This window comes from Helianthus annuus, chromosome 16 (assembly GCF_002127325.2).
Source record: "Helianthus annuus cultivar XRQ/B chromosome 16, HanXRQr2.0-SUNRISE, whole genome shotgun sequence".
Taxonomy (NCBI): domain Eukaryota; kingdom Viridiplantae; phylum Streptophyta; class Magnoliopsida; order Asterales; family Asteraceae; genus Helianthus; species Helianthus annuus.
The window spans coordinates 34,616,628-34,641,173 of record NC_035448.2 but is presented as its reverse complement, the minus strand read 5'-3'; the positions used below and the strand labels follow the sequence as shown (position 1 = coordinate 34,641,173).

Here is a 24,546-nt window from a genome sequence, read left to right as displayed (position 1 = left end):
CTTCTTCAATGACTTTGTTTGCTGCAGCTATCTCTTCTACAGTTTCTTTCTCAATTTGCTCTTACCTTTCAATTTCTGACATGTCTGTTGCAGTGTTTGGTGATGCAGGTTTGTTTAATACCTTCTTAACAAGGTTTTGAAGCTTTGTTGAGCTGTCTTCTTTTAGATACATTTTCATGATGGTGTCCTTGAAGTACTCTACTTCCTTTTCTTTGATCTCTTCTTCAGTCAGCTGTTTACCTTCTTCTTGGTTTGACACAAAAATAGGTTTGTCTGCTGATTTGAACAATGTTCTGAGGTTTTCAATCTGCTGTTCAAGCTTCATCATTTGTTCACATTTCTTTGAAGCACTTGAAACAGTTATCTTTCTTTTCTTTAGCCTTTCATAGGCTTCATCAGTCTGCTGCCTGGACCATTTTGATATGGCTTCAGCAGTATCCATTTTTGCATCCACCAGCTCCTTTTTTCTTTCCTTTATACTCTGCAGTTAGGTCAGCAATGAGCTTTTTGTACTTACTCCAGTTCGGAGCATTCTTCTTCTTTGTAGGATCATTCTTGATTTTCTCAATCCTTTCTGCCTCATGCTTTAGAGCAACTAATGGCCATTCTTTGAACTGTTGTTCTTCAGCAGGATAAAATTTCTCTTTCATGATGTAGGCTAGATATTGTTTTCTTAACCTTTTCTTTTGATCAGCTTTTTCTTTGTTTAGCTCTTGTGCAAATTCTTCTATCTGCTTTACTTTTGTGAAGTAGAACTCTAGTCTTTTAGCAATGCCTTCGTCGCTTAGACCTTCACTTTCACTATCAACCTTAGCTTTTACTTTAGCTTGCCTTGCCTTGATCTTGAGGTAATCATCCATGTCTTCTGGTGCCATGTAGCCTATGAGTGAGGAGAATCTTCTTTTTGAAGGATCTTCTTCTGTATAGAATTGTCTCATCTCATTTTTGATAGCTTCAAGTTCCAGTGGATATTATGCAGCATTAGGATCGTGTATACCCTCATTGGCAGAGATTGGCTTTCTTTTTCTACTGAAGAGCTTTGGTTGTGATGTAGGAAAGGTGAGAGCAGTGGTGGATGGTTGACTAACAGCTGTTGAAACAACTCGTGCTTCAACCGCTGTTGTCATTACAACTACTGATGTATCAGCAGATGTCTTCTGCTTTTGAGCAGGGGTTATGATGGCAGTTGTTTGAGTGGTGATAAGTGGCTGACTAACAGCAGTTGAAACAACTGGTGTTTCAACCACTGTTGCCATTACAACAGATGTTGTAACATCTGTTGTCTTCTTCTTTTTGGCAGGGGGTGATGAGGGTTTGGTTGTTTTTGATGGTGATGGTGGTTTTTGTGCTGTAGACACAGATGGTGGTGGTAAAGCAGTGGTAGTGGTGTGTGGTGATGTCGTGTGTGTTGATACTGCAGTTTTGGTTTGGCTACTTTCTGGCTCAACATATATACCATCATCAATTCCCTTTTTCTTCCTCTTAATCTTCTCCCCCTTTTTGGCATTATCTGAGAAGGGTTCGTTAATGAAGAGAACAGTGGATGGAACCTTTCCAGAGGCACTTTAAATGTGAGCCTTTATAGCTTTTATATCCGCCTGAGTATCCTTGAATCTTGATTCCACCATATTGGTCAGCTTTTGAACATGTATGGCATGCTGCTGATCTGCCATCTGCTTTTGTCTTTCCAGCAATGGTCAGAACATGGTCCATAACTCATTTGCAGCAGGTGCCTGTTGAGCAGATGCTTGAGCAGGAGGAGCAGTAGATTGGGCTTTTTGAGCTTTTAACAGCTGCTGCACCATATCTCTTATTTCAGCAACTGAGGTTTCCAGGTTTTCAACCCTGCCCGTCAATTCCTGATATCTTGAATCATCACCTGAGTTAACAGGATCATCTGAATCCCCACCAGCAGTGGTTTTACCAATGTGTGACTTAGGAACAGAGTCCCAAAAGTCATCCATTGATGCCCCTTGTTCTCGGTACTGGGGACTTCTTTCTTCAGCACTTGATAACCTTTTGATGTTGCCAGTAGTCAAAACAAACTCACTGGTGGTTCTTAGTGGTGCTATAGAAGAAATTGCCTTCAAGGGAGTCTTACTAATGAAACCACTGTCCAAGTGTAAACCTGTAGATTCAACACTTGTAGTGGCTGCTCCACTTGAACTACTGACAGGAATTACTTGTAATTCCTGCAGTGTAACCTCCTCAATTGTTGCTGGGATAGCAGAAATGTCAACATCAGACCCAGTCACCTGTTGAAGTATACTCTCAGTGATAGGTGGTTGAGAGGAACTGGTTTGTGTCTGAGTAACATCAGCTGCATGCAACAAGGTTATGGTGGATGGTGGTATTATTTGAGGTGAGGGTAAAGGGGTTGAAAGAGACATGTCCTTGGGATCAGGACTGTGGAAGATGGATCCGAGTGGGTCCAGAGCTTCATATTGTGGGGTCCCTGTGTTTACAACCTGAACCTTTTGTGAGGATGCAGGAGGAGTTTGAGGCAAGGGTTGAGATCTTTCTTCCACCTACTGTGAGGAAGTAGCAGCAGTGGTTATTGGTGACTTTTGTGCTGTCACTGGCATTGACTCTGGGATCTCATCTTCCAGAGATGCCTTTGTTTTGGTTTTAGTGGGCTTTCTGGATATTTTCTTTTTGGTCCTTTTTGTGGTGGCAGGTGTGGGCTTCAAAACAGTAAGTGTGCTGCTTTGATCACCTGGAGCAGTGGGCTCAGCAGCAGATACCTGAGGAGCAGTTTCATCTGCTAAATTCTGCTCAGGCACCTCTGCTTTTGTTTTTATTGGTGCCAACATTCTAGAGAATGTTTCAGGTGTCAAACAGTTTATTTTAAAAAAGACACCTTGTTTGGGCAATTCTGCATCTTCCTTTACAAACTTTTGTTCAAAATAGTAGCTTAGAAATCGTGGAAAGAGCATAAATGCTTTATTATCAACGTTTTTTACCAAATCATCAAATATTTCCTGGGAGTAATTAAAGTTTTTGTTGTTTAAAATTACATACCCCAGGCATTGAATTTTTGTTGGTATTTCATTAAAAGACGTTGTTTTATTAGAAACACACATTAACAATGTGTGAAATAAAAATCTGGGTGCAGAAGGAAAATAACCTTTTTGTAAGGTATCCCTTTTTGGTTGCTCTGCATAGCCCCTGTTTATGAAATGCTTTTTCAACTCATCTTTAGAAAATGTGGTTTTTCCTTTCAAATCATCGAGTTTAAAGATTTCAGAAATAGATTGTGGAGAGATTTGAACCTTCTTACCCTGTATCGAGGAGTTGATGGCTGTGATGATGTATCCTTGTTTTTCAAGGGTGGCATTCTTCCAGAACTCTCTCTGGGTTTGAAGATAAATAGGAGCGTCTGCTGTTATCAAAGTTTTGTACTTTGATGCAGATAAGATATCAATGATGGAGTCGAAGGTGTTGTCAGTTGTGGGTTTTGTGAGTATACCCACATAGTTGTGTGGAGATTTGTAGCGAATTTCTGTGGTTTCAGCGGCCATTTGAGTGGCATCTGTTGTGGTGGAGGAAGACGATAGTTTTGATTTTGACTTCGATTTTGGTTTCGTCATTTTTGATGAAGAAGATCGAAGAAGGTTTTTGGAGTTATGAGAGGGAAACTGCTTTGTGAAGAGAATGTTTGGAATTCAATTCGACAGTGTGAGCCTCTGTTTGGGTTTAATCAGGGTTTTATTTTAGTGAAAAAGTGAATGTTGATGTGGCAGCGGTTATAATGATCTGACGGCTAAATACTAACCATGTGCCAACCCCTGATGGAATGGTAAATAATGGAGGACAGTTGTTTTGACAACCACTGATGGATCAAGCATCAGTAGTTACAACGGTAATGAAATGAAGCAGTGGGTGTATCAGTGGATAGAACAATGATTTTAAACATCAGTGTTTTTGAAAGAGCAGAAGTTGACCATCAACAGTGGACAGATTTTAGAGAGCAGATGTTGAAGCACAACAGCATTTAAGGTACAACAATAGTTAAAGACAATAATGAGGATCATTAGTGTAACAACTGTTTGTGCAGCAGTGTTTTGACTTTTGACAAATAATTTTAGCATCTGCTTGTTTAGATGTAGGAATTGATTTTGTCTTGTGAAAGCACAATATCTTATCTAACATCTGTTGAGCACCAGAAATGCTATTCTTAACAAAAGACATTTTAGATGTATATTGTCAAGATTAAATTGCCAGCAGTTATCTACAGAAATTTTTGATCAAGGTTTTGCCAAATGTCCATTATTCCAGACAGTGGTTTAGCATCCCAGATGATGAAGACATTTCTACTAAAGCTACTCATTTTGTGTCTAATTACTTGAACTAGAACATGAGTATCTCAGTAGTTCAAAATCAACTTGCAATCAATTTTTGATCTATGACAACCAAACTTGAGTTTAACATGACCTTGATATGTGTGCCATTTCCTTTTGATCAGATTTAAGGATAGTAATTTCACACAAAAAATAAGGAAATTGCATCCTGACCAGAGATGAACTTTTTACTATCAAAAATGAGTAAAAGTACAAGGTATATTTTATAAAAAGTAATATATATCTGGTTTCATTTAGAGAAAAACACCTTTAAAAAAATTAAAGGATGTTTTGAAAATTATCAAAAGGATCTGACAGCTTTTCAAATAAGTTCATGATCATATCATTCTCAAATTATTTTGACCATTGTTTAGGGTCATTTTCTTGACAATTGATTGTAAATTCTTCTTTTAAGGACAGTCACTGGAGATGCCATAGTTACCTGAACGATTCATGTATCTGATGAAAGCACTCAGTTGCATGATGACCACTGTTTACCCAAAACTTTGACCTCATAAGTGTTTTATGCTTATTCTCTTTTCCTTTTGGATTGAAAAGTTTTGAGATAACCACACTTTGAGATTTGTTCATTTCCCTTTTCCCTTTTTACCCTTTCCATTCACATGTTCAGAAATACTCACTGGGAGATTTTATTTTGAACAAGCTTAGTCCAGAATCATTTTGAAGTAATGTTTTGAGAGATCTAGCCACATTTGTACATGTTTTATTACCAGATCTCACATTACATATGATTAGGACTATTTTGACACCTTATTTTCTCAATGTGTTTTGACAAAGTTGATTTGGTCCTTTTGAGGATTCTCAACCTGCCTTTGAGCACATAAGAAATTTTGACTAAAGCTTTATTTCCCTCTTTCTATGTCAGCAGAACACTAGTGGTTAGATGAACCTAGGTTTTGCTGATCTGAGGTTCATACTTTAGTGTAAAATATGAAAACATCACAAATTTCATAACAACAGTTGAAATCAATTTTGAATGAAGATGAGCACACCATAGTTACCAGATAAGTTTTCAGTTCTAGAAACTATGAGTGATTTGTGCATGACATCATCAGTTGTATGAGATTTGTGAATCTTATGACATCTTGGTTGATTTACAGAGCTTTTGAGTCATCATTTTGAACATGATTTCTCGTTACTCTGTTTTTCAACTAAAATACGACCAACCTTAGTATCAATGAATTGTGAGATGAACTGTTATGTCAAATTGATTGTTAGATCAAATTTGACTGTCCAAGCTCTGATACCAATTGTTAGGATCGGAGGCTCTCATGATTATGTTTGTTTGTATAAATTGAACAGTCAGAATATGTGAAATAATATAAAGTGCAGCGGAAATGGATACAAACTTTGTAAACACAATCAAAGAGGAAAATAGTTTGATAAACAAATGCTTTTCATTAAGTTGAATGATTGAAATACAAAGCAAATGATTACAGCATGTTTACAGAACTAAGCTCCCCCTCAGCCTGATACCCCAAGGTTGGTTGCACAAGATGAAAGGATTGGACTGAAGAAGAAGAATCCACTCAGTCAATCAAAATGTAACAGTACAGGGTACTGCTCCATTTATAGGCAAACCAAACCACTGAAGCATCTCAGCTGACGTCACCATGATAGTGACATCTAACAAACTAACAACCTATATACACTGTTCTAAACAAACTACTGATATGCAACATCTGATTATTAGTACAATACAAAACAAGAGATAACAACTGCTTCACGTTCCACTGTTGTAGCCTGAGCACAGATGTTGAACTTCAGTGCTTTCTTCAAAGGTGATCAGTCTTTGAGTGGGCAGTGCTTGTGTCTTTCAGCAGTACTTATGAAACAGCAGTAGATAGAGCAACAGTGTTTGTCTTTAGCAATTCTTTAGAGTTTCATCAGTGTTTGGTTCATCAGTTGTTGTAGTGAGCAGCTATTAGAATACCACTGTCAAGGGGAAAGCAAAGTGTAGGCTGCTGCTTATTGTTAGTCCACTGATGTGATCCGGTTTTGGCTTTACATTATCTGTTCCTCTGGTAGGGTTCAATCCCAACAGCCCAAAGCTTGTCTTAGGGCATTGCCGAGCTACCTGTCCGACCATTGTTCGTTGTTGCTATCTACTGTCACCTCGAACTTTGGACCATGTCCGTTTAGAATTTACAACTCTTGGATGGAGAAACAAGGATACGAAGAGGCGGTAAAAGATACGGTGGAGAGCTTTGTTGGAACAGGGCCGGCTGATACTGTGATCACCAAAAAATTTGCTCATATTAGAAAGGTCCTTAAAAAATGGAGGGACGAAATGATTATTAGAGAAGGACAAACGGGGAACTTGGAGAGACAAGAGATGGAACACCTGGAAGAGGAGGCGGAAAGTAGAGATCTCACGGAGGAGGAAGAGTGGGTGCTTGTAGAAAGTAAAAAAACTATCAAAGATCTGGAGTTAAAAAAATGCGGACCTCAAACAACGATCAAGGATAAAATGGGCGATAGACGGAGATGAAAACTCGAAATTTTTTTCACGTGGTAATTAATAGCAGGAAAGCAAGGAATGCCATTCCGGGATTAATTATTGGAGGTACGTGGTGTTCGAAGCCATCTCTGATTAAAAAAGAAGTTTTTAGTTTTTTCAGGAAACGGTTCGTTGAAGATAGTTCTTGTCGGCCAGAACTGAAATGTTCCAATTTTAAAACGATTTTGGATGTGCAAAAGACGGCCCTCCTCGAGTTGTTCTCCCAAAGCGAAATTAAAAAGGCGGTGATGGAATGTGAGATGATAGGGCCCGGGGGCCAGACGACTATAACATGAAGTTCATTAAACATTTTTGGAATTTTTTTGAAAATGATTTTTTCAATATCTTGTTGAATTTTCATTAAGATGGGCAAATAAGTTGTGGATGTGGTTCTTCTTTCATTGCGTTGATTCCTAAAGTGAAAGTTCCGGTTAGCTTAAATAATTATCACCAATTAACCTGGTGGGGATCATCAGTAAGATAATTTCTAAAATTCTCGCTAATCGTCTTAAAAAGGTATTGGACTTAGTTATTTCGGATGCCCAAATCGGCCTTTCTTGATGGAAAGTTCATCTTGGACGGTCCCTTGGTTGTGAATGAAATTACCACCTGGATTAGAAAAAATAAAAAACAGGCTTTTATCCTCAAAATTGAATTCGAGAAGGCGTATGACAATGTCAATTGGAAATTTGTGATTGGTATTATGTCCCAAATGGGATTTCTGCCTTTGTGGTGCTTGTGGATTCATGGAGTGTTGGCGTACACACTTTTGAGTTCCAATGTGGCAAAGGTATGAGACAAGGTGACCCTCTTTCTCCTTTTCTATTTTTAATTGTTATGGAAGCCTTGTCTTGCATGATTGAGAAAGCGAATGAAGCGGAAGCGGTTCAAGGGATCCAAACTCTAAATGGCGGCCCAAAGATCTCTCATCTCTTGTATGTGGATGATGCTATTATTCTCGGGGAGTAGTGGGTCTAAAATATTGTCAACGTGGTCAGAATCCTTCGGGTTTTCTACATGTGTTCGAGGTTGAAAATCAATCTTTCAAAGTCTAATCTTTTCAGCATTGGAGTGGACTTAGAGGAGGTGAAGACAAAGCGAAGATTGTGGGATGTATAGCCGGGAGTACTCCGTTCAAATATCTCGGTTTGACGGTGGGAGCAAACATGAACAAGATCAACAATTGGAAGCCAGTGTACGATATCTTCGAAGCTAGGCTTTCGCTTTGGAAAGCAAATTTTCTTTCTATCGGTGGTCGCATTACGTTAATCAAATTCGTGCTAGAGAGTCTTTCAAATTATTATTTCTCTTTATATAAGGCGCCTCAAAAAGTGATTAAAGATCTTGAATCGCTTATTAGAAGATTCTTATGGGGAGGGTCGGGGGATATTATGAAGATGCATTGGGTCGCTTGGGACCGAGTGTCTATACCTAGAGACGAAGGGGGGCTTGGGTTGAGTAAGTTGAGACATATTAATACGACATTGTTCAAAAAGTGGGGATGGCGGTATAAAACTGAGAATAATCAATTATAGAGAAGAGTGGTAAAAGCGCTTCATTCGAGTAGAGGAAATTGGGACTTTATTCCAGCGAACAAGATTCTTAACGGGGTTTGGAATAATATCGCGAAGACATGTGCTAGAACAACCATAGACGGGACCCCGTTACGAAGATTTTTTAAAGGCGAAGTTGGAAACGGTCAAGAAATTTTATTTTGGCCTGATCCTTGGCTGACTAATGAACCTTTAAAAGATATTTTCCCTAATTTATTCATGTTGGAAGAAACAAAAAATGCACAGTGGCCAGCATATGTTCTAATAACAATATAGGAGATTGTGAGATGGTTTGGAATTGGAAGATGTAGTTAGGTTAGCCGATAGAAAAGATAAATGGACTTGGATTGATGAGGCTAAAGGCGGCTTCTCGGTTGGGGCAGTGAGACGGCTTCTTAATAAAGGGACGAGCAATAGTAGCAATTATGTTATGAGGTGGTGCAAATGGATCCCGGTTTAATGTAATGTGCTTGCTTGGAGGGCCGAAATGGGAAAAATTCCTACATGTATGGCGCTTAGAGATCGGAATGTTGATATTGAAGACGCATCTTGTCCGTTGTGCAGTTCGAGCGATGAGACTGCTGATCATATTTTCACTTCTTGCATCATATTTTCACTTCTTGCATCAAAGCTTCGGTGATTTGGTAACATATTGCCGTCTGGTGTAAAGTGGCTCCTTTCGCGCCATACTCGGTTAGGGATATTCTGGAGTTACATAATAACGTTGGGCTAAGCGGGTTGGCAAAGGAAGTTTTCAACGGTATTGTTATGATTTGTTGTTGGTGCATATGGCGTGCTAGGAATGGCGTGAAGTTTCGGAATAAACAGGCCCGAGTAGAAGATATTATTAGAGATATAAAATCTTTTGGATTACTTTGGATTAGTAGTAGAATAAAAGTTAGGTCCATCTCTTGTACCGACTGGAGTAATTTTGTATTTATGTAGTTTTGTTTTTGTTTGGCCGCCCCGGTTCGTGGGTTTGGTCGGTTCTAATGAAGTTTACTTTTCAAAAAAAAATAATAATAAGTTTAAATCAACTTTGATTTAATAAGCGTAATTATCTCATTGACATTAAAATCAAAATTAGTAATGAAACACTTCTTTCATTTAAAATTTTATGTAAACGTTTCTTTCAACACTCTTATATAATATAAATTTATTGTGAGAACTCCGTGTAATATATGGGACTTAAAGTAGTTATCTCAATAGATTGAGTATAGTAATTAAATAGAAAAAAATAAGGCTTTTAAAATTAAAATCCTAAAAAATTGTATTTTTTTACCTTTTCCGTTCCAATTCCTCAATAAATTACATATTTAATTCGTTTATACTTTTCTATTTTCAATCCCTTTGAGACGTTATAATCTTAGACAAACTTTACTAACTTCATGTTGAAAAACTTTTTCCCACTAACAACCATAATTGGAAAACTTTTTCCTACTAAGAGGTGTTTGGGGTTTACCTTTGAAAATAGATTATGCGTTTTGAATAATCAGAAAATGTGCTGCAGAAAGATAGTGTTTGGATTTGATTATGTTAATTGATATCATAATAATCAGATAATCAACTATTTGAGTGTTTGGCAAATATATATATTTTAAAAAATAAATAAGTGAAATGACAAAAAAAATTAGTTTTTAGATTATCACGTTTTTCTGCAGTAAGGGGTGACCTACTTTTGGATTATCACATTTTGATCTCTACAAAACGTAAAAAAATCAGTTTTTATTAATTTTTTACCAAACACTCAAAATAGATTTTTTGCGATTTTAAAACACAATAATCAAAAAATCAGGTTGAAAAAGCAATCCCAAACACACCCTAAGAACGTGGGATGTGGGTTTGGGTTTCGGGCGTGGAAAATCCATCCAAACCTTGCACACCAACCCCTATGGGCTTGGCTTTGGGCGTTGCCCCTTTAGGGTTGGCATTGTGCCTGACGTGGGGCGCTGGCTAGGTTGAGGTGGCTGGCTGTGATTGGCTGGTTAATTAAATGAAATTTTTAATAGGGCTGGCGATGCCGAGCTAAAAAAAATCACGCCACCCCACAAAAAAGCCACGCCGCCCCACACCAAAAAAAAAGCCACGCCCAGCCAAGCCACACCATGTGGAGCCCACCTCGCCACATGTCAACCCAAGCCCCCCACACCCCGCAGTTTAAGGGTGAATGGGGTGGAGCGGGGAAAACGTGCGGGATGAGGGTTTGCCGCTCAGTGAAGGTGCCTCCGTCCCTGTTTTGCCGCTCGATGAAGGTGTTTTGCGGGGACTACTTGTCGCATGCGGGGAGGATGAGGGAAAGGGGGTAATGGTGGGGCCCACTATCTTTCAACCAATCATGCCTTTTTTTAAATGGTTCGGGTGAAACCACCCCTTATGTTTTTTTGGCCAAAAGTGGTATATGAGAGGGGAATTTGTCACAACCCCCGATCCCTTATACAAACACAGGAACGGGCGGTCGTGAGCCAGTTTCGGTGGTATCGTGTATTGTCTAATTTGGCAGCGGAATTTTTCATCAGGACCGTAGTTAGGAAATATTTTATCAGAGTAAAACCACCATATTTTCATAATATTAAATACATGGGATAAAACCCAAGTTTGCAGTACACACATTTTCATAGGAATAAATCCTATTTTATTTAATAAAAACATATGAATTTAGGTACCTTTATCTTAACACAAAATTGTATTAAGATTTGGTTTAGATAATGAATCAATAAATAGATAAATTCGTACCTCAGATGTGAAAATGAAAGGAGTCCAAGTTTCAAAGAAATCGCCACCGCAAGGAGTCGTATTTTAACAAATGATACATCGAAAATGGAAGACTTTAAACAAGTTTATTATGATTCAAACAATAAGATTACCTCGAATATGATGATCTCAATTCATCATATGGGATTTTGAATTGAATGTATATTGTGAACAAGTTCAAACAATTGAGCTTGGTTTAGACATATTCCAACAATGGGTATATGTATTGACAAGAATTGATTTCATTGGAAATCTGGTAAGTATTCTTTGAAAAAGGAAAGGAGGTTTCAAAGAAATCTGTTGACTTGATATCAAAAGTCAGCATTGTGTAATCATATAGATTATTAGAATGAGTATAACGAAATATTTTATTCAAACTTGCGAATAATTGATCTTTTGGAAGTAACATCACATGCATAGCAAGCAATGCACGAGCAACAGATGAATTTGTCAAAAGATGAGACAATTGAGTGTTTGCTTTATGAAAGAGAAATAAAGATAAAGACCTTTATTATAAAACTTTGATTGGGCTCAAAAGTCAACTTAATACTTCAGTATAGAAAAAACGTAAGGATGCTTATTTTAAAAGTTACTGTAGTTTCCGGTGTTTATACGTTCTCCTTAGCTTCATCTGGGTTTCTATCCTCGTTGTCGGGTGCCTTAGATAGTTTCGGGCAGTAGAGACGGAAGTGGCTTAGGTCTCCACATTTATAACATACATTAGTTTCCCTTCTTTTTCTACATTCTTCCTCTATATGCCCAGCCTTCTTGCAGAAGTTACAACATAGTGTCTTCTTAGAATGGCGTTTTCTTACGTGCTTTTTGTTGTAGCAGGTAAGCTGTGCGGTTTCTGGTTCCATTCTATTGTTCTTGGAGGTTTTGTTAGAGTAGAATTCCTTATAGGAGTAACCATAGGTTGTGGTTTTCTTTTGTTTGGAAGATGGAGTTTTGATACGAATATCATGACCTTTATTAGAGCTAGGTTTGGAGTGATGGGTATGCTTACAGCATATAGTAGGATTCTCATTTATAGGCATCGAGATTTTAATAACGTCAATAATCGAAGGTATGGCATTCGATATTCCTTGAGTTATTATATTTTCTATAGTATTTCTATCCAAAGTATTTTCATTACTAGCCCGAATTTCTTAATCACACGCTATTCCCGTTGACATCTGATTTACAAACATGTTTAGACATAATTATCACAAAATTCAACAATTATACAGGCATATTTTGTTGCTCAAATCATGTTTAGCACAAATATAGTCATACTTATCAGTATTATGCATATATACATATATACGTATTGTATTTTAACATTTTCTTTCACTATATATTTTATCAAAATATAAGGAAAGTGTATATATTATATTATGTGCCGTTCTTCCCTTTGTTGTAATAACTTTTTCTTTTATATTGCTTATATTCAATTATATTTTCAGAGCTCATGGCTGGATAGAAATTTAGAAAATAAAGGTAAGAGCTTCATATGAAATTTTGAGATTCTCCGTCATTGACCCGCTATTGTTTTTCAAGAAGTAGTGCTAGTACAGGTATTCTTAAGGTATCTTTTGAATTAAAACTAGGTATCAAAATAGATTTCGGGTAAACATGTAGACTTGTTTCTTCTGTTATATAAAATTTCCTGTAATATGTATATACAGAAGATATTTGATTATTATATTGTATATACTATCAAGAAACATATAAATATAAAGTTTTTAAAATTTCCTGTAATATGTATATATATATATAATACCAATTCATAGGAATCCAATTACATAACTAATTGTATTAGTTATCCTGTTTATTCCCATAACTTTGTTTATTCCTTTATATTAACAAAATAAATTTCCATCAGGTTTGTTTTATTGAACATAATATTTTTAGAATAAAAAGGAATTTCATCAAAAGGAATAAATTTAATAAGGATATGAATTCTTTTAGAACAATTTAATCTTGACAGGTTGACTAGATTTAGGACTTGAATCTTAATTTATCATATTTATTTATTAAAGAACAATAACAAAGAATGCAAAGTTTTGTGTTTCTAAATTTGATTCTTAACATATTAAGTAATGAATTATTATTCTCATATCAGAATATATATACATATGACTTAGATATAGTTTAAGAAATGATTTGAACTTATCAAATGGTAAAAATTGTTTCTTCTTGAGATATATGTATATATATTTTAAATCATCTCGTTATACCGTACTAAATGTTTTTGTAATATTGATACAAGTTATATATAAATATATATGCATCTGACTTACATATAATTTAGAGTTAATTGCCATTTTAGTCCCTGTGGTTTGGGTCATTTTACCAGTTTAGTCCAAAGGTTTCATTTTTAACATCTGGATCCAAAAAGGTTTCATCGTTGCCATTTTGGTCCAACTGACTTAACTCCATCCATATCTGTTAAAGCTGCCAAGGGCATTTTTGTTAGATATGGATGGAGTTAAGTCAGTTGGACCAAAATGAAATGACAAAAATGCCCTTGGCAGCTTTAACAGATATGGATGGAGTTAAGTCAGTTGGACCAAAATGGCAACGATGAAACCTTTTTGGATCCAGATGTTAAAAATGAAACTTTTGGACTAAACTGGCAAAATGGCCCAAACCACAGGGACTAAAATGGCAATTTACTCTATAATTTAAGAAATAAGTTTATCTTATTTCCTGTTGATATATAGGTATTATGTATTAAAACCATTTAATTACATAAGACTAGGTTGTTGTACATATTCCTGTTTCATAGATACAATTGTGTAAAATATTTTATATCTTCTATTGTATACGTATATGTGTTTAAATTTTAGAATCGTCGAACTGTAATAATTCTTGTTCATTAATTGTATAAATAAAAAATTATGTCTTATAAAATTCTTTTAACATAACTTTATTCGAGAGCCAAACATTTTACTCTTCTAAAAACATTATTATTATTAGTTTTAATTTAAAACATAATTTAATAATATTTAATTTAGTGTATTATAATTATGATAAATAATAACAGTATATATTAAAGACTTTTCTTAGAGAGCGTTTGTGTATTAAGAATTTCTTTAGCATGTTAATCATCATCAATATTCAATATTGACTATACACATAATTTCTGAATATTACGTAATTTATCAAATTTTGATAAATAACCTACATATTTAATACTTAATAATACGATAAAGAATTATAAAGTGATTTACAAAGTATTTTAATTATTGTATCTAAACAATGCTGAAACATTATATTTTAACAAAATTAGTATAATTATATGTTTTATAAAAACTTTGACAAATACATATCTTTAAATCGAGTAAAACCTTTAGATTACATCATAAATCAAAAAATATACTGCTTTCATTGAATAATATTTTATATTATGATATTTCAGTGATATCATATCTAAAGGTGTTATTTTATATCTTTGATTAAGATATTAATACCAATATCATAATATTATTATAATTTATTTTGAATTGTATTCACATAAACATGTGGATATGATATATATCACAAAATTGAATATTTTATTATAAATATATCCCCTAACATAAGGTAAGATATAAATAAGGGTTACATTTTCTGAGAATTTAAATGATATAAAATCATTTAGGTAGGTTACATATTATCTAGATATTTATATTATGATGTTTACAAGGTATCATATCTGGATTACATTTATCTTATTAAAATATTAATAGTAACATTGTATTATTGTTATAAAATTTACATTACAATATGTTCCCACATATACATATATATGATAGATATATAGGATATCACAAAATTTACTATGACATGATATTATTAATATATATAGATATACATATATGTATCATTTATATATAATATAGCATAACTGTAGGATACATATATAGGTAACACATATTGGGAATTCAAAATTCGTTAAATGACATAAAATCATAATAAACACATTAAGATTTTAGGTTCACAAGATAACACATAAGATATTTATTTCCTAACACAACATAAATGCCTAAGGTTTAGGTATTATAAGAGCACCTAAATGGCTTAAACAAGTATAACAACCCTAAACTGACACCCTCGAAATATGTTTTTTCGATACCCTAATATATTTTAAAATATCCCAATATATCCTATAATACCCCCCATATGCGAAAACGGACCCCGAATACCTTAAATATTATTAAAATTTATTAAAAATGGAATTTTTGGGGCTGTCGCGGGGCGCGTAAGCCACCCCGTAAGCTTACGCGGGCCGCGAGCGATCGTCAAACGCGGCAAGACCCGGTGACGACACGTGTCATCAACGTGTTGAACCTACTAAGTGACCCAGATCAGCTACAGCCTAGGCCACCTACTACGCGGGCCGCGTAGGCTTTGGTCTCATTTTACGCGGGCCGCGAGAAACCCGAACACAGCCCCTATAAAGCTGGAGCTCGGGCCTTCAGTCGAATTCGCTCAAATCTTTCTTTCTTTCTCTAAATTTCACGTAGTATACTCTATACTCGGGTCTAATACCCCCCCTATGTTGGTGCATATGTCTATCGACTTCGTCTTGTATCGAGTCTTGTAGATAGATTAGAAAGATGAAAGCTCGGTAGTCTAGAAAACAGTGTTTTAGTGAAGATGGACCAGTTCGCACGAACTGGTTAAGCCAGTTCGTACGAACTGACATTGGCTAGGTCGTGTGGAGCCACTCCATGCGAAGTGAGCTGTCTATATATAGTGAGCTTGGTCATTTCATTTGTAACGTTTGGATTCCGGTAGCGAAGCTCTGCCGAAGTATCTCCAGGTTGTAAATCGTCATCAAATCAATACAAGAGATAGTTAAAGTGATTCTAGTGTGTATAAAGCTGAAATAACTCCCATACGTCTGTTTCCGCCTTTCATATTGGATGAGATCTCTTCTGAACGACTCGTTTGGTCGTGCAAACGATCCTACAAGTGGTATCAGAGCTCAGGAGGAAGAGTTCTTATCATTTCAGCTTGATTTCATCAAAAATTCTGATTTCTACACATTCTTCTTCACATTTTTCAAAATTAACCAAGATTTTACGGATAAAATGGCTTGATTTTCACATATAACGTGCGAAACACTGTTTTAACAAATCCTTGAAAGAATTAGACCTAAAATCGACCTAAAACGTGATCAATTTTGCCAAAAACTCATCAAATCGTTCGAGAATCTATCAGTTCGTGTGAAAGTAGATTCCAATTCGCACGAATTGAACAAAGTTTCTTCAGTTCGCTTGGAAATTACAACCAGTTCGTACGGATTAATCATCTTGGCCTCAGGTCGTTTGAATTAGATTCCAGGTCGTACGAATTGTATCCCAGGTCGTGCGAAAAGTCCAATTCGTTTGAATCAGCATTTAATTCGCATGAAGTGAAGTGTCAGCTCGTTTATAGCTCAGCTTGTTTGAACCTTGTCAGCTCGTTTGAAAATCAATTCCAGATCGTGTGAAACATCGTCAGTTCGTTTGAAAGTTTAAGTTTGTGAAATTTTTTGAAACCGAAACATGGAAAACGAATTCTATAATGCATTTGCTACCCCGATCACTGTGACTCAGAATACGATGCTAGAAAATGAAATGGGCACCATGCAAAAACCGCCTAAGCTCATGAGTATTGAGGAGTATAGTGGATGGGAGGAACGTTTTGAAAATTGGGTTCAAGCAAATTACTTAGATGCATGGTGTGACAACCGGTAATTTTCGATTTAAGACGAATGAAAAAAAAAATTTATTAGAATTCAATATTCTATTTTATCTACTCACATGGTTATATTGTAGATATTGAATGGCTAAATATCGATCCAAATATTATATTTTTTTTATCTACAAATGTGGCATCGTATATTAGTGATTTCCGGAACTCAAACGCGTATGCTTTATCTATGCGTATATAAATGCACATACATATGTGCTATATAATTTTACTAACACTTACAATTATACATTATTAGTATTTTTTGTGTGTTGTTTAGGAAACTAGGTTAGTAGAGATACATGTAATGATGAATATGAAAATTCACCAAACCTCACACCACATCATCAACATCTCGTTTCCATCCATCCTCTTTTCCATCATTACATTTATTCTTTCACTCAACCGGACCCACCATATTTTATTACTTCTACCATGTTGCTTTTGATGTTGACTTTGGCCAACTATATACGCAAGTTCATAGCCTGCAAATAGAAATCAAATTTTGTAAGAATCTTGTAACTAGATTTTTTAAGCATGACCAAACCAACACTCCACCACACCATACCATCATCATTAAAAGACCAGCCACTATTTTGATCACTTATTAAATAATTCATATTGTACACATGCTTCTGTACGATGGTTGTCAAACAATTCATTCATGCTTATACATTAACACACGTTTAACTTGATTATAAAAAAAATCATATTGACTTTTGACACCAAAATCTCGGTCTACACACCTCAAAGACATGATAATGTTTTGGATTTGCTGAATTCCTTGTCCACATGTGTGAAAACTTGAACATAATAACAATAGTAACATCAACACTCATTTTATAATACCATCATCTAGTCTTTAGAAGGAATATACAAACACACGCAACCTTCTGCTCTTTCTCTCAAGAAACTGGTGACCGGAGATCGGAGCTCCGGCGAGCTTCTCCGGCGACGCGCACCCCCCCTGCAAACCACCCTCCTCCTCCCTCTTCACCTTAAACCATCCCATAGCCCCCTGTTTCTCTTAGTTACACGGCCGGCCACCACCCAACCGGTGGTGGCGTACGGCGGCGGCAGTGAATTCCGACGACCCTGATGATGATGATGATAATGTTGATGAAGCTGATGATGATGAATTCAAACTCCGACAGCCGTATCTCACTCTGGTTCCGACGATGACGATATTGTCACTGATGTTGACGATGGTGACGATACTGATGGAGATGAATGGCAGCGACAGTGGTGCGATGGTGTGGAGGATCCGACACAAATAACTCCGGCCGTATCAATAACGGTGGTGGTGGGTTCGTGGTGGTGACGGTGGTGAGCGTCTAAGGTTGTGGAGGTGATGATTACTTCTGATCGACTTGGAGATGAGATTCAGCTCGGTTTCGGTTCAGGCTCAACCATGGTTCTGTTTCGGGTTCTTGGTTCGAGCCGGGTTATAACGTTCCAGCTTCATGATGCGGCTCGGTCAACTCACGGTTCGGGTTACGTCTCGGCTTAGGTTAGAATTTGTTTTGGTCTCGGTTCAGTTTTTTTTGGAAGTCTCGGCTTGGATATTTCGGTTCAACAGGTGTTAATATTGTTTGATTCGGGAGTTTTGGGTCACCTATGGGTGTTTTGTTTCAGCTTGGGTTGATTCGGGTCAAAGATGTGTACGGTCATCAGGTCAGTTTTGGGTTCACGGCTCGATTCGGGTCCAGTTAAAACCAAGTCCACTGCAGGTTCTCGTTTCGAGTCAACTGGTCAGCCGCGGTTCGGGTGCGGTTCGATGGGCCAGATTTTGGTTCGTAATAATTTTGGTCAACTGTGGTCAACCCTGGTCAACATCAAGTCAACTGCGGTCAACAACAGTCAAACGGACCCGGTAACATTCAAAAACGTGAATTCTCGTTAATTAGTTATGGATTTTAGGTAGTTAGTTTACGCGACCGAGCTCGACCCGACCCGATTCGATTAGAGACTGGTTTATGTTTTGATATTTTGACGAGAAATTTTATACATATATTGTTTGATTGAAATATTGTTGAATTTTGATAAATATATCGACACTTTGATTGTCGGGATCGTCCAAAAACAGAGGAAACTCTGTCCGTTTCTCGTAAAAATCCGAAACTAGAAACATATTTTTATTCCAAAAACGACACTTATCAAAAATTCGAGTTTTCTTATAAGATCAAATATGAAGTGTATTACTTATTTTGGCGATGTTTACGAGTTAACGAAAACTCATATGAAATAAATGTTACCTACGTTTATTTTAAACCACTAACACTCGAACCTTATTTTATTTATTTCAAACGCCCAAAATTTGGAAATATTTTATAAAATAAATATAATGCTTTATATTTATTCCTAACATCAACTATTAGAAAATCGTATTTCAAAAGTCTAGTGTTCGGAAAATATATAACATAAATATAATTATTTATATTTATTTTGAGTGTCGCGACTTCGAATATTCTTATAAAAATTATTCGTTACAAACGTCTAAACTAAACACGACACGTACCGCTATCCACCTACGTATTTCTATTCGCGACAACTAACACGACGCTGTGAAGTATATTTATATTTAAATATATAAATTCTAAACCATTCGAAAACTAAGTCGTTTCCACGATTTAGTATTATCCCGATTATGAACGGTATCAAATAACCATAGATTGGTTATTCTAAGTCAAGATAACACTGCCTTAGAGTCGTTTAGTTAACGATTCGGTAGAGCTCGGACACGTAGTCTATCTACGTTGTCTTATGTAGAAACTTATAATTTATTCCTTGTTAGGATGCTATAGTTGCACGCTAGCCAGTTCACGTTCTTGGAACAACATCATAGAAACACACTAAGCTAGCTTTGCACAGAAATGTCAAGGTGAGTTCATAACCCCCACTGTTTACTGTTTTACATTTTTATAAATGTTTTCGGGGGTGGAAAGACATGCAAGTTTTGCAAAAATAAACAACTTTTCGTTGAACGAAAACTCATATTTCTAAACCATATTGCGAATGGATTTCAAGGAACTCAAATGGTTTACGAACGGTTTATACTAAACATACCGGTTTTACAAAACAAACGTGTATTTTCACAAACGTGCATGATTTTCATGACTAGTGACATGAATGTCCTAGTTACTACAACGGGACTGGGTTGTTCTGCGTACGAACAACGAGACAACCCAATGGGTTTATGTCCCCCTTTTTCTTTTGAAATACATATTAACTAGGGTATGATTAAGCTATGGAATGAACTCTTGGATCACGTGCGAATAGGCGCTAACTTAGGCACCATTAATCCTTTTAAGGACCACGGAACAGGGGGTAGATCTATCGGGTACGGGCGAGCCCCACTCACGGTCCTTGTGCGGCCACTTAGAGTGCTTTTGTGTCCCTGTCGAAGTGAATCGACACTTAAATCGTCTACCGGGTTGAGTGCTTCCTATGTCGGCACACATATTAATGTCTTAGCTACACATTAATGATCAACATGTTCATAGACGCATTACATACCTACTTATAAACTGAACTTTCAAATGTTTTTAAGGTTCATTTGATGTAAACTCACAAATACATGGATTTACAAACTTGGGTAACGTTTTCAACTTATGTACAAGTAAGAGGACGTGTTGGTCCTGCTTACAAAGACTTTCGTTTGGGCTCGGCCCACTCTCTCTCGTGCAATGCACAAAGACTATTGTGGGCTAGACTCACAGTTTTTCATATATCATGCCAAGAAAATAATTTTACTATACTTTCTCAAAAACTTTAAAACCGGTTATCAAAAAGATTTATTTTAAATCTTTTTAAAACAAACTATGAACTCGCTCAACTTTATGTTGACTTTTTCGCATGTTCTTTCGCAGGTTGCATTTTCAAAACTATGGAATGGTTGGAATAGGAGAACCCATGGGAATTCGAGTACTTAGCGGCGTTCTTTTTCTAGAAGTCTTAGCTTTTTTTGCTTCCGCTGTGCAATGAAGATACCGGTCCAGTCACGCCATGCTCTGATATTTCGGGGTGTGACACATGGGAATGTATTGAATATCGATATATTAGACCGATTAATGACAATGGAGAGAAGGTTGGTATTAAAGATCTAAGTGTTGATGAGAAAAAGAAATACAAAACTGAAAAGATGATGGTTAGTTTATTACAGCAAGCTGTTAAGGAAGAAATTTTGATTTTACTACAACACAACGGAAGTGCACATTCAATATGGAAAGAACTAAGATCAAAGTTTGTTGGAAGTAAAGAGATGATCAAGAACAAAATGTCGCTTTTGAAGAAAGAATTTGATCTATTTCGTGGATTAACAACTAAAAACACCAAGCAAATTATAGAAAGATATTGCAATTTGGTGATGAACATGAAGAGATTGAACATCACTAAAGATAATGAAGAATGGATTGAAAAATTGGCCGATGCGTTGCCACAAGATGTTTGGGGCACGTATCTTATGATGTTGAAAAATAAACCTGAATTTGACAATCTAACGCTGAGCACGTTTATTGAACAACTCGAAGCTCAAGAGATGGAACAACGAAAAATAGCGAGAATGAAGGACTTTGATGGTGAACAAGACATTGGTCTGTATTACAAAGGAGGTATTAGTGATAAAACCAACTCTTCACCAAAGATCGAAACTGCATTTAATGCAAAAAGTTCTTCTAGAGGGTCGTCTCAAGGTTCAAACAACAAAACTGGATTCTCTTCATATCCATCATTCGATCCAAATTTTTCAGCAATCAAGAATGGCAAAGTACTACAATGCAACATTGCGTTAAATCTTGAGAATGGTCAGAATTTCTCGGAAGAGGTTGCAAAAGGTCATATGTCTTTGTTGGTGACCGTGTTAGAATCTTATGAGAGTTTAGTTGCAGGAAGGATCGGAAATCCAATGTTGACAAAAGAGGATTACGATCAGATCGATGATGAGGAGATGGAATTAATGGATATTAAGTGGTGTTTGGCTAGTGTGTTGAGGAGAGCTGAGAAGTTTAAACAGATCACAGGAAGAGATGATTTCCGTGATGCTAATGTTTATACTTTAGGCTTTGATAAATCTAAAGTTATTTGTTTTCGTTGCAGGGAAAAGGGGCATTTCAAGCGAGAATGCACAAACCGCGAAGCAAGTGGTGCTCAAAATCCATTCGGCAACAATGATTATTATCGAAAAGCGATTTATCATCAAGTTGCTCAACAACCATATCAACAACAATCGCCACAAATTTCACATGCTAAGAAGGAAATGATCGAAGAGTCATCATCAAAAAGAGCTTGTTTTGGTTTGATAGATCAAGATGATGAGAGATTGCCAGAAGGTTTTAGCTGGGACAAATACTGTCCAGATAAAAATTTCTTAAAGCCTAAGGCATTTGTTGCTCAAATCTTTGACGATTCAACTGCCGAGGAAGTAAAAAGGGTTTCAAGAAACGCACCAATCATTGAAGATAGTGATGATGATTATTATGCAAGCAGAATGAAAGAGCACTTAAGATTTCTAGCCGAGAGAGATAATTATGATGATGCAAATGTTCGAGGGACACAGAAGAAAGTTACAAAACAAGATGATAGTGATGATGATACTTTGTATTATGCAAGGAGAATGAAAGAATATGAAAAATTACGAGCTGAGAAAGATGAGAGTGATATGGAAAATGCTCGAGTGATAAAGAAGCAGGTCAAAGAAATTCCAACTTTCGAGATTGAAAAGAAAGCTGATGCAGAAAAGGTGTCTGAGAAATGTGAAAACTGTGAGAGTATGAAAAAGCACAACAACGAGTTGATTTATAACATGAACAGACTGAAAGAATCGTATGATGTTCTAAACAAAGCTATGAATCAATACAACGAATCAAGCAGTGAACAAGCGACAGCTATGAAGACACTCAATGGAGCGTACATGACAAAGTAGAAAGTCGTCAATAATTACATTGAGAAATGTGCTGAGCTTGAACAGGAATTGGAAACTCAGAGGATAGAAACTGAGATAGTAAACAGGTTATTGAAAAGTTACTCATGTTCTTCTTATGTGATTGACAGGATTTATCCTACAATGGAAGGCATGAAAGCGTTTGAAGAAGAGAAACCTAAAGTGAAGAATTCTGGTAAGACCGCAAAGTGTCCTTATGTATCCTTTTGTAACCCTTTTAATTCCCAACACTTGGGGAAGTATTATGGGTAATAAAACGTAAATTCTGCATGATATTTATATGTTTAAAAGCTGATTATAGCTAACTTTAATAAGATTCTGCACTTAAAGTGCGTTTCGGGTGCTTTTTAGTGCGTATTTTAGTCTCCGGAAAGCCTATATGTGAACCCTTGTATGTACTCTTGGGTTTTAATGTATTCTTGTCATTGGACCTACACCTAGGCTCCAATTTTATTGTCTGACTGCTTTCTGCAGAGTTGTTGGCATATTGTGTCTTACCGGTGAGTTTACTAGTATTTCTGACGCGACGCTCTCGTTAATGCATAAAGCAATATTTTGTAGCATAAAATGTGCATGAATTCACTTGTATAGTATGTAATCAGACAATGTTTACATTTAAGCACATAATTGCAGTCATTAAATAATGATTAAAGTGTACGGAAATTACCGGTTTCGTGCCAGTTGTCACAGATACTACAGTCGATGCAAGTTCTTTCTTCACTTCGATTTAACACCAGACCCGTTTAACCCAGTACAAATAATTTCTTTCTCAAACAGCCACTACAGATCTCTTTCACACTTGGATTTCTTACTTGTCTCAGTTGAAATTCACCTTCAACAATACCATATATATCATCTTTCTCGGTTAAAATTAAAAAACCTGCAACACATTTAACTCTTCAATTGTTAATCAGATTCTGTCGTAAAACATTTTCAGTTGTAAAACAGTTCGAAACCAGTATATCAAGTCTAAAACTTATAAAGCACACACTGAAATCAAAGTAAATTTGTACAAAATGATTAAAGCTTCTATTGAAACAAATTAAAATTCAATCGAAATTGATCGAATCAGTACGAAATCAACTGGAATTCGATTTGAATCAAATCGAAAATGTCTGAAATACACATATGATTCACCAAAATGATCTGCAATTCGTCGAAATCACAAAAGACACGTCGATTTCATCTGACACATTCATATTTTTAACTAAAACTATTTGTTTATTTGAGATTTTATTTCAGTTTGTAACCACCTTTAACTCTTTGACATACCGAAATACACCTGATCTTGTTTTAATCAAATCGAAACTCGTTCGAAACACTTCAAAACAATCTGAATCAAACAACTATTAATCCGAGAACAACGAACACAGTCTAAAATGATCAGATTCACCGAAAATGAAACGAAATCGATCCGAAAATTCAATCAAAACAGTCTTAAATTGATCCAATTCAGTTCGAAACTGACAAACTCTTAACCAAAGTTCACTGATTCTGTTCGAAAATGATGTAGAAACAACTTAGATTCGATCAAATCAGCATGTGTTTGAATGAAACAGTGATGTGTTTCAGATCTGAATTGTATATCAGATCTGAATGAAATCAGTTTGTAAAAAAAAAAACTTTCCGAAAACTTTGAAATTTGATAAAGACACTGAATCAGTTAGGAATAGGTGAACGATACATCAAACAGATCCAAAATGTATGATACTTCAACCAGAAATAAACGAAACAAACCAA

At 36.1% G+C, this 24,546-nt stretch overlaps 1 protein-coding gene across 2 annotated transcripts; it reads left to right on the top strand.

Annotated features, from left to right (window-relative positions):
* The first annotated feature begins 17,531 nt into the window (after positions 1–17,531).
* Positions 17,532–23,151, top strand: LOC118488107. Of its 2 annotated transcripts, XM_035985239.1 has the most exons (4): positions 17,532–18,378; positions 18,504–18,741; positions 19,663–19,749; positions 20,738–23,151. In XM_035985239.1, exon 4 carries the CDS (start codon positions 21,010–21,012, stop codon positions 22,786–22,788), a length of 1,779 nt encoding a protein of 592 aa, XP_035841132.1. In that variant the 5' UTR covers positions 17,532–18,378; positions 18,504–18,741; positions 19,663–19,749; positions 20,738–21,009; the 3' UTR covers positions 22,789–23,151. The 2 variants fall into 2 exon arrangements, with proteins under 2 accessions (XP_035841132.1, XP_035841131.1); XM_035985238.1 differs by having other exon boundaries at positions 17,536–18,741; positions 19,673–19,749.
* The last annotated feature ends 1,395 nt before the right edge of the window (positions 23,152–24,546 follow it).